The sequence below is a fragment of the Frankliniella occidentalis genome, unplaced genomic scaffold (assembly GCF_000697945.3).
Source record: "Frankliniella occidentalis isolate FOCC.00 unplaced genomic scaffold, Focc_3.1 Scaffold204, whole genome shotgun sequence".
NCBI classification, from domain to species: Eukaryota; Metazoa; Arthropoda; class Insecta; order Thysanoptera; family Thripidae; genus Frankliniella; species Frankliniella occidentalis.
Window position 1 is genome coordinate 1 of NW_026267330.1, and position 11,124 is coordinate 11,124.

General features: G+C 56.1%; 2 protein-coding genes across 2 annotated transcripts; one reads left to right on the plus strand and one right to left on the minus strand.

Moving 5' to 3' along the window:
• Positions 1-4,042: 4,042 nt before the first annotated feature.
• Positions 4,043-8,417, plus strand: LOC113217789 (fatty acyl-CoA reductase wat-like). The gene is made up of 7 exons (XM_026437847.2): positions 4,043-4,372; positions 5,664-6,064; positions 6,391-6,500; positions 6,611-6,803; positions 6,893-7,153; positions 7,249-7,506; positions 7,654-8,417. The coding sequence occupies exons 1-7, from the start codon at positions 4,115-4,117 to the stop codon at positions 7,778-7,780; spliced, it is 1,608 nt and encodes a 535-aa protein (XP_026293632.1). The 5' UTR covers positions 4,043-4,114; the 3' UTR covers positions 7,781-8,417.
• LOC113217756 (uncharacterized) lies at positions 7,994-10,109 on the minus strand. The gene is made up of 4 exons (XM_026437801.2): positions 9,975-10,109; positions 9,680-9,778; positions 8,912-9,391; positions 7,994-8,793 (listed from the first exon to the last, which is right to left on the minus strand). The coding sequence occupies exons 1-4, from the start codon at positions 9,987-9,989 to the stop codon at positions 8,569-8,571; spliced, it is 819 nt and encodes a 272-aa protein (XP_026293586.1). The 5' UTR covers positions 9,990-10,109; the 3' UTR covers positions 7,994-8,568.
• Positions 10,110-11,124: the final 1,015 nt, after the last annotated feature.

Here is an 11,124-nt window from a genome sequence, read left to right on the forward strand (position 1 = left end):
CCTCGACCCCCCGACCCCCCAACCTCACCCCACCCCACCTCGCAACGCCTTGCCTCCTACTCCGGCACCTCATACCACGTGGAGCACGAACCCCCGCCGTGGTCTGGGAAGCCTTCCTCCGCGATTTATTTTTCCTCGGCGGAACCTCTTTGGCCGCACCATGTCCTTCGATTCCACTGCGTGTATTGAGTGTTGCGTTCGGGCAGGTCAGGGGGCGAGGAAGTGGTGTCGGCGTTGTCAGCCGTTCTCGTCAGCCCTCATGCGCTCAACAGCGCATCGCTTTGCATCTAAAGTCACGTGACCTTTCGTCCCCCTCCCGCGGCTTCCTTACACTCTTTTAGTCACACAACGAATAATAAGGGTGTTGCAACTCCCGCTCAGCCCCGCAAGAAGCCGAGGTGCCGTCCAGTTCGACACTTCCACACTGACCAAACCGTCTGCCACCTTTCTTGTGCATGGCGCGTGCCACGCTTAAAGTGACTGCTTGGTTTCCAAGCACATTTTGTTTGAAATTTGCCATTTTTGCTTGAAACCCAAGCAGTCACTTTTAGCGTTTGGCCCGACGCATGCTCAAGTTGTGGAGTGTACATTTACAAGGTGCGTGGTCTGCGCCGTTCTTTTTGTTTTCGGAGTATACTGTACCGAATACAGACGTGCGGACGGGTTGCATACTCGCACGGGGCCGTGAGTCACCACGGCGATGCAAGCAAGCCTACCCGCTTGCCTGAATCTGGCACAGTATAACCAGGAAAACATAGGAGGAATGGGGGGGGGGGGGCTTTGCCTACCGGTAGACTGTCTAGTGCACTGTGTAGTAGTGTACCGTTCGGGGTTAATCCCTTTAGTTTCCCACGCCTCGCAAAAATGTTGCCAAACTCCCCGCAGATACACTTTTAGTTTGTCGCAGTGTCGTGTTTACATGCGAGGCGTTAAGCCAGAGCAAGAGGGACACAGATAGACGGGGCACACGAGAGGGAGATAGGGCCGCGGAGGAGTGCCAGACGCTTCCACCGTCATTAGCAAGCAACCCCTCGATAGCGCCCCGGGAGGCGGTTGATAAGGGCCACACAGCCAGGGAGGAAGGGGACACACCGCAAGCTCTGCAGCGGTTGCAGCGGTTGCAGCGGTTGCAGCGGTCAGTGCGTTGCGGTGGAAGAACACCACACACCGGGGCCGGGCCGGCGCTGCGGCCGGCGTGGCGTGGCGTGCGAGTGACTTTGTCGGTTGCTTTCGGTTGTGATGCGGCCAGTGCTGTCGCGGGAGTAATTCCCAGCTAATGGGATACTGTCGCGGAGGGGTTGGAGGCAGCGGCGGGCAGCCCCGGCCGCGTAACGCACGGTGCGTCGCACACCATTCAAGGCCATCGGAATGGGGCGGCCGGCGACCCCACCCCGCCACGCTCTACCCCACCCCGCTCCGCCACGCCATACCCCACCCCGCCCCACCACGCCCCGCCCCGCCACGAGGGGCTCATCTTTTCGCGGGGTGGGCCGAGCCGGTTTTCTGGTCCGTGTGCGCTTCGTGTGGGGTTTTTTCGCCGCCGAATGGCTCTGCTGGGGGGGTCAGTGGTCGGAATGCGTCACCCATTCCTAGTGTGGCGCGGGGGGCGGTGCGTGCGTGTGTGTGTGCAGAGCGTCAGTGCAACGCCCACTATATAGCTGCATATATCCCACTTCCGTAAATAAGAGGCAGTGTCACGAGTGTCACGCGGGGGACAAGAGAGCAAATCCCCCAAAAAACCCTTTTGTATAGAGTGTCTTACAAAAAGGTTGGGGTCGTGGGCCGTTCACACGGTCTCACGGTCGCCGATTTGCTGATTAAGGTGGAATAGGTTTATCAGCTGTAATCCGAAAGGCCCCGTGCCACTGTTCAACATTTTTAAGTATTTACATTTTCAGTTCAGTCAACTTCTAAATGTGTACATAATGCCGTTGAACGCTATCATGTGCATGAAAGTTGCATACTTTTGGCATCAGTGTTTGCACTAGAAAATGTTCGCGATGAACAGGTTCGCAATGCAAATTACATTCTTTGGATCTTTGCGGCATAGAATTTGCAAGCATTGCATTGCAAACTAATTCTTCGTAGGCTTGCGTACTAATGTTGCCAATGCTGCAATGCACACCAATAATTCATAAGGATTCCATAATCTTTTCAGCGATGGACTTCACTAGTGTGGCACCCATGTGAAGTTTGAAAAAAAAATGGCATTTTTCAATTTAGTCTTTTTAATTTACTTCCAAATCTGGTTCGTGTTGTTTTGATTGACCTGTGTCCCGTTACCCTATAGACGTTACAGCACGCCCTCCGGGGATGCTGCCAGGCAATGATGAGCCTCGGCGTGCGAGAGTGAGAGAGAAAGAGAGTGCGTCAGAGATGAACCAATCCAATCCATGGGGACACAATGAGCTAACTGATCGGTTACGGTAGCGTGAGTCCGGCCCCCGCTACCGCACCACGCCCCGCCACGCCCCGCCACGCCACGCCCCGCCACGCCCCGCCACGCCCCGCGACGCACCGGCACGCCACGCTACGCCCCGCCACGCCATGCGTGGGTCCCTCCGTCCGGTCCCGCCACTTGTCTAGTCAAGTCATGCGACTCGTATAGAATGTCACACGCGTCTGACCAGCTCGGGCGAGGAAGAAGAAGAAGGAGGCTTCATTTCGGGAAAACTCGTCCACGGACAGCTCTATGTTAATATTTGTTGTTCCAATATTTTTATTTTTCTTCAACGGTATGAATTGGCAGTAATTTCCGGAGGAGTTTTGTGACTGGAACGGAATGAAGTCATCCATGTGTTCTGTTCCGAACATATAGTCCCCCCCCCCCTGCTCTTGTGTTCTCAAAAAAAAATCATACGCCACCTTCACAACCATATAAAAGTTGGACTGCATAACAAGTAGAACAAAAACGTGGGGTCGTGTCCCTCACGCGGAGATTGCATGTAAACGGGAGTAATTGCATTCGTCCCGAATAACCTTTACGTGCCCCCTGAGAGTGTATCTGAATTGCATGGGATTGAACCCTAGTCAGCCTGGGCCGCCAAAGAACACAAGAGATTTGAGTTTGTTTAAGTTTTAGCGAGACGGCTCTCTCTCTCTTCGCTTCCTCTTCCCTCCCACTGACATTTGTTGACTCGGCGGGAGCTGGAACACACTCCCTTCTCGCTGCGTGACACTATAAACGGTCGAAGGTCATCATACGCCGTCCCATACGAGCTTTGGGTCCGCGTGACCTTGTCGCCGCCGAACCCGGAGTTTGGATGGGGACCCCATGGAGACCAACGGGAAGAGGTGCGCAATGCCCACACCATTCTTTATTAGAGTCGCCCAGAAACACTCTCCAGGTGGCGGCTGCTTTTGTACCTTACTGCTGCTGCTGAGGCATGAGAGGCATGGGAGCCGCTGCTCGTGAGAGAACCCAGCAAAGATTTGGGGACTAAAACATCACCCAGCTACATAACAACAGCAACAAACTCATTTTAATACAAACAAGTTAAAAAAATATATTTGTGATCAGCGAACGAGTGCCTGCAGGTATACAATGTTTTTGGCGAATGGGTCGACAACCCGGTCTTTCCTGTACGCAGGGGAGTCGAAGCCGCTGGAGTCACTGGGGCACACCCGGCGTACAGTCAAATTTCACGGGCAGCAGGGTCGATGTACCGGGTGTACCTATGAACACGCAGCAGTGTTGCGGGTTTGCCTACTCTTCACACCCGTAAGGGGCCATGTCCCCTGCGGCCATATTGACTATGCCATCCCGCAACACTGCTGTGTATTTACACACGCCCGGTACTCGGATGACACACGGAGTGCGCAGAATACCTACGGAGTACGTCTAACTAACCTTGTACAGACAAGAGGACGCGACTAGTCGACCCCTCTGTGTCTGGCCGTGCTTCCTTCTTTTCTTACTCTTGGCGCACGCCCGGGGTGCCTCATGGCGACATTGTTCGGGGCTCTTGTTTTTTTACCAACCACGTCAACGACGTGATCAATAGATTGCCCAAGCCTCTAACTTTGTTTTTTGTTTTGTTTAACACCCTCTTTTTTTGCTGTTCCCGCAGAAACTTTACGCCGGTGAAGCGCCTTCCACACCTCCGCCGTCGACATGCCGCCCAGCCAGCAGATCACGCCGCCAGTCCTGGAGAAGAACGCCGCCAACCTGGCGTCGCCCGCCCAGAGCGACCTGGTCAACTTCTACAAGGGGCAGAACATCCTGATCACCGGCGCCACGGGGTTCATGGGCAAGGTGCTTCTGGAGAAGCTGCTGTACACGTGCCATGAAGTGGGCACCATCTACATGCTCATCCGGACCAAGAAGGGCCAGCAGCCCGAGCAGCGACTCGACACCATCTTCGACAGCCCGGTAAGAAGATTACTATGTGTTTATTTCTGTCACCCGCCGCGCCACTCTGTACTGCAAAACTTTGCCGTTTGAGGTAACCATTTTTTTCCCCGACGCAAATTATGAGCGGAGGTGGAGGTGGAAGTTTAACGGCAGTTTGTGCGGGAGGGGAAAAAATACGGAAGATGATTAGAATGTTTGTTTGGTTTCATTCCGAGGGCTAATGACGGGCTCACCAACACACACATAACAATAGAGAAGAAACTCCCCAAAACAGACACGGCTGCTTGTCGCCCGGGGGCAGAGCCGGGCAGAGCGGCGGGGGCGCTGGGCGGGCGCAGAGTGTTGATATAGCGGCTCGCCCGGGGGAAGACCTGACCGACCGCCACACCGGCGGCGCCCGCCAGAAAGTCTGACAAGAAAGTAGACAATCAGAAATGTGTGTCACGGTGTCCAATTTGTTGTGTCTGATAGCCAAAAGAATGCTTTGGTATAGCCCGGGCGCGTTGTGATTTGTTTACATCGCTCGCTAAAAAAAGAAAAGAAAAATCACACAACAAACTTTCCAGAGCGTGCCGACACGTGCCGTTTTGCTGCGAGCTCCTCGCGGGTGAAATGGTACTGGTACAGTGCGGTAGGTTGATAATGATACGATAATTGTACGCGCGTGCGTCAGCGTCTTTCTCTTCAGAGGAGTGATCGGCTATACTCTTGTTGGTCCATTGTCCAGTCTGCGCAGATTCCCCCCTTCCCTCCTGCACTCCCACTTCCCCCCGCTCCCGCATCGCCCCTTGGTAGGCGGCTCCTTCTCGACGGCCACACCGTCTGTTGCTGTTTTATTTTTTGCGCAGAAATTTACCCTTCAAAATTACACTTGCCGATACGGCGCTAGTCGGCTCATAGGAATACAATGAGCGCTCGCTCCGTCGTGGTATCGTAATGTGTTTCGCGAGGTATACTCCTCGGCATAACAGCAGTCTAATTGCCCATTTTGTAGTGTTTGGCATCACAATTTAACGAATTGGGAAATACCAACTCTTAGTGCATTTTTAGGAAAATTTCTAGATAGCACTGTTTTTGCATCGGAAAAGTCCCTTTCTTGTCACAAGTAAATTCCCAAGTCCTTTGCCGCTCAAATGTTCTTGCTCAAATGCAAGAGCTTTACATTGTATGACAACCAGCGAATTCTCTTGTCGCGAGGATGGGATTTCTCGGCGGCTATCCCGGATGCACTGCAAGTTTTTAGATCAGGCCGTATCAGGGCTCAGAACGGCAAACTCCGTGTTCACGGTATTTTCCCGGATGATTTCAGATGTTTGAACGGCTCCGCGAGGAGCGGCCCAAGTTCCGGCACCACCTGCATGCCGTGTCCGGAGACGTGGGCGAGCCCGGCCTGGGCCTGTCCGCCGAGGACCGCGTCACGCTCGCCGACAAGGTCAACATCGTCTTCCACTGCGCCGCGACGGTGCGCTTCGACGAGGTCCTCAACGTGGCCGTCAACATCAACGTCCGCGGCACCAAGTGCGTCGTGGACCTGTGCAAGGAGATGAAGGACCTCAGGGTCTTCATGCACGTGTCCACGGCGTACGCCAACTGCCCCAAGCAGCACATCGGCGAGGAGATATACGACATGCCCTTGGACTGCGAGCGCGTCATGCGGCTCTCCGACGCGACCGGGGGCGACCCGAAGCTCATCGAGGCCCTGACCCCAGCGTGAGTATCCAGAGCCGGCGGAGCGCCTGGAGCGTAGGCCTGCCTGTCGAGCACGCGGCCGAGGCGGGGGTGCCTACCTCACAGGCGCTCGGGCCGCCACGATGGGCATTTCACTCAGGAAAATCAGGGACAATCAGAAAAAAAAATGGAGGAAAATGCAATTTAAACAATCTGAAACCATAAGAACAAAATCAGAGAGGGTTAGAAATAAATCTGAAAAATCGGGGAGGAAATTCATCAAGAAAAACAGAGAAATCGGTATACGCTTGCATTTATAGTAAGGGACCCCTCTGCGCGCACTGACCTGTGCTCCTTTATCCTACCAGGATGCTCGGCGACTGGCCCAACTCGTATTCCTTCACCAAGGCCGTGGGTGAGAGCGTCATAAAAATGCATCGCGGCGCCCTGCCCGTCGGCATCTTCAGGCCGTCCATCGGTGAGTCTGTCGTGCGTTTTGTCCTCTGCGCTGTGCTGCGCTGCGCTGCTGCGCTCGGCACGCACGTCCGATGGGCCTGCCCACTCACCGGCCCCTGCTTCCTGTTGCAGTGGTCAACTCCGCGAGCGAGCCCTTGCCCGGCTGGATCGACAACCTGTACGGCCCCGGCGGCGTGGTGCTCGCCTCGGGCGGAGGCCTGATGCGCGTGCTCAACGTGGACGGCAAGAAGCTGGCGGACCTGGTGCCCGTCGACATGGCCTGCAACGCCCTCCTCGCCTCCGCCTGGGAGACGGCCTCCCTCACGTGAGTGTCGGTCCGAGTGTCTTTCGTGCTGTGCGATGTGCTGCGCGTGGTCCGCGGTGTGTGATGTCGTCTCCTTCTCGCACTTTCAGACCGGAAGAGCGCGCCGCCGAGGTGGACGGCGTGCCCATCTACAACTACATCTCGTCCACCGACAACCCCTTGACATGGGACCTTTTCATGCAGCACACCTCGTACTACGGAGACCGGATGCCCGTCAACCAGGCCGTGTGGATCTACTGCCTGTCCTTGGTCCCCGGGAGGTGGGCCTATTTGTTTCTAATCGGTCTTCTTCACTTCCTCCCTGCCCTCCTCGTCGACATCGTGTGCGTTGCTATTGGCAACAAATTCAGGTAAAGATCCCCACGTGCTTTACGTCATCAGTTATTTTATTTTGTCTGAAGGAAACAAGCTTATTTGCCTATATATTTGTATTTTCTTCTTCCAGAGCGATACCTGTTTACAAAAAGATCTACAAATTTTCTGAAGTGATTGCGTACTTTGGCTTGCGTGAGTGGTACTTTAAAAACCACCACACGAAAAACCTCTGGCGACGACTGAGCCCCAAGGATCAGGAGCTCTTCGCCTTCGACATCACGCAGATCGATTGGTTCAAGTACCTCGGCGACTACACCAAGGGCATGCGCATCTTTATGTTCAAGGAGAACCCCACCACCATTCCCCAAGGCTTGGCCCGACGCAGGAGGTGAGACGAGTGCCCCCGATGTGGAATGGTGTCAGAACACAACTTTTATCGTTAATCTTAGCTTAAAATGAGACAGGGCTGCCGTGAAAAACGGAAATATAACACCGAGCGAGGCAGGAAACTGAAGCCACACTATGTCCTTTTCAGATTCTGGTACCTGCACCAGGCCGTCCGCGCCGCCAGCGCCTACCTCGTGCTGCGGGCGTGCTGGGCCGTGCTCGTCTGGCTGGTAGTCGGCAGGCCCGAGCTGGTCGCGGCCGTGCAGGCGAGCTGATCCCGGGGCGAGCGGCGGTCGCTCTGACCCCACCTGAGCAGCAGCAGAGGGCCCTGCGCGCGGCCCTGGCGTTGGCAGATGATGGACACTGCACAGTGCTATTTGGTAATGCCGGTGCAGCCGGAGGCATACGCTGTTGCACCACGGGGGCGCGAGCGCCGCACCGTGGTGTGCCAGGCACACTGTGCCCCGGCCAGGCGTCACGAGCGTGACCGGCATCGCCTAGTCACTCGCGGCTCGTGCTTCGGCAACGAGCCACTGCGCAGCATCGCACACCACCACGGTCAAGATTGGCGCGCCCGATAAGAAAGAATAACAAAAGGAGAGTCCGCGTCACCAGGATGCGCTGCGACGTCTGATTACGCTATTTTGGCAAAACATTTTCAAAAAAAAAAGGAGGACACTAAATATTGGTGGAAATCTTGTACAGTAGTTATAGTTCTCAAAGTCTTTGTTGTATCGTTGTTTTGAGGGGGCCACCACTTCGATAATTGCCTGATCTGAATACGTCGTAAAGATTTCAGAGAGGATCGGCATAGTATTTTGGGGCTGTTCAGTTGTGGCTTGTCCCATTCCGTTGTACATAAGTCCCGGTGTGATATATTAGGTAGTAATAAAGTATTTATCATAAATTAAAGCGCTTTCATTTATTTCATTATGAGTGTGTTTGTTTTTGGAACATCTACTTTCAATCAGTTTCCGCGGCGCACTGAGCACTAGGTCGGCGCCCCAGGATGGCACGATGGCACGGGGATGGGGGGGTGGGAGGGCACGAAGTTGGAGTGCGTTCACGCCTTGGAAGTCCTGAGCACTACGTTGTAGTGTCCCGACTGGAAGCTCGCGGCGCCCACCGCGTCCTCGACGGGCCCCGCCGTCGTGATCGCCTCCGCCTCGGCAGCAGGCGTGCTGGATGGGGGGTACGTCGGTGGCGCCTCGGGCCCACTAGGGGCTTGCGGCGGGATGAAGTAGCGCCGACCGTGGGCGACGTCAGGTCCTCGGCGCATGCCGCCGTCCTGTGGGGCATGAGGGGAAATGTTTGAGAATAAACAAGAACATCGCGACGGTGGTGGTTCAAGTCAGGCTGGAGGGAAGACCAAACTGAGGCGCCGGAATATGAGCAGCTGCCCGTACCTGAACCAGACGAACCCATTCGTCCACGGGACGAGCGTCGTTCCAGTTGTCCGGGACGACGTCGAAGAAGAAGGGATCGTCGTCGTCAACAGGGTCGTCGTCCAGATCCAGGTCGACGTCATCAAAGGGCTCGTCGTCGACGTCGTGGAGGCTGCCCAGGCGGATGAGCCTCTGGTAGAAAGGCGGCCGGTAGCCGCCGAGCAGCGGCCTGCCCAGCTGGTGGTGCACCGTCGTGGTCGTGGTGGCGGACGACACCCTGGACGCGTCGGCGGCCTGCTGCGCCGCCGCGGGCACCGTCGCCCCCGGTCGGCGGGCCATGACGCGCATCTCGCCGCTGGGGTCCACGACGTAGCGCACGTCCGTGTGCACGTCGCCGGAGACGAGCGTGTACCCGCCGCGCACCCAGCCGTCGACGGCCCGCTCCCAGGCGTTGGCGACGTACGCGTCGTTGTAGCCGCCCGCGTAGCGGTCCGCGTCCGCCTGAGGGGAGGGTCACGTTAGGAGCGTACGTGGGCGCGCGAAGGGCACGGGGTCACTCGGGTGGCGCGGCTAGCACAAGGTGTATTTTTTAGTAGACATTCCGGCACAGCGTGGTTGGTATGCCGTATAGCACAAACACCCACGAGTTTCGCTCTCAGCTGCCGCTTGGCATTGCGCCAGTAAACCAACTACGCCGCCCACGTCGCGGGTAGTGGCTGTGATGGGCCTCTGTGTCACCGTCTGTGCCGACCGGCACACAAAAACACTCTTACGATGCACCATACTCACCAGCGCATCGGAGATGCTCTTGGCCTTGTCGGTGTCCGCGAGCGCGGCGCCGAGGACGCACAGCAGGGGCAAGGCCGCGGCCGCGAACGCTCGAACAGCCTGCGTGACATGTAGGACAGCAGTCCGGTGAGAAATTAGATTGTCGGGTCGGAATGTTGAAACGATATCGTATCGTGAGTGTCACTCACGACGACTGCGACACCGTTTCGACATCTTTTCGATGTCGATTTGAAATGAATTTCTAACTTCTGTGGGCGATCTAAATCCTTCGCCTTGCCAGTACCTCGTCACTTACCCGAGAGGAGTCCATATTGGAGTGTCTTCCAAGGGTCAGGACACAACACTTTATAGGCGGCCGGGCTCGGGGCGCCGCTCCAGGTCGGGGGCGCTGGAGCGCGGAGCAGTGTCATCCGTACGGAAATGACGGAGCCCGGCGGGCGAGCCCAGACGATCTAGAAGGCCTGGAAGGACGCAGGGCTATGGACGTGTTGTTTTAATTACGAAAGAGTCCTGGTCCACGGTGGGACATCTTCCGTGTCTGGCCTTATCTTTCCGCAAAAATTCACTCTTGTAACCGCAACGGAAACTATTTCCCGGATGCATTCGGCAAAATACTGTAGCTCGGCGCCTGCGAGACTCAAGGTAGGCCACCCCGCATTACACACATGAACATCAGTCGGGCGTTCTAAAGCGTTGTTGGTTGGCAGAGGATTGGTTGGTAATCCGAGTCCCGTCCGCGGCACATTTCCCCCGTTCTGCTGGCCATCTGTCTTCGGGCGTCAGCGGCAGCTGAGATGGGATTCTCACCGGGAACTCAACTAGCTATCGTTCCTTCGTGGCTAAGTCGGTAGCGTTCGGGCCCGGCATCTACTCGCGTGTTCGAATCCCGTCCCGGTGATATTTTTCGCGCCGAACTGACCATGACTTTACAGACAGCCGTGCGACACCTGATGTGATGGGCCGGTACGCAAACAGTCGCTGGTTCAAATCCAGTCGACGGAACCCTTTTGCCCCTATGCCAGCCATATGTTTCGGGGTGTGAGCCAAAGGGCAGATAAGCTTCACTTATGCAAAAGCCTCATCACTGGCTCAGTTGGTAGAGCGCGCGCCCGGAACGCGGATGGTCGTGGGTTCGAATACTGATCGAGGCTCATTTTTTCCCGTTTAGTAGTTTGTTGTGCGGGGACCAAGGGTTAGGACCAAAGACCAGCCGACATGGGGAGGTGGACTTGACCGCCTACGTAGCAGCCCCCCCCCCTTGCCAAAAATAAATAATCAAAATGTTCGCCCCGACTAGGACTCGACCCCAGGGCCGACGGCTGCCGGACCGCACCACAGCGCGCTAGCCACTCGGCTGCCGGCTCCACTTGTCAGCGGAATGTTCAGAACTCGGTCCTGCTTTACGAGTCTTGGTCTCCCGGATTGCACGCGTTCAGGTCGGGTCA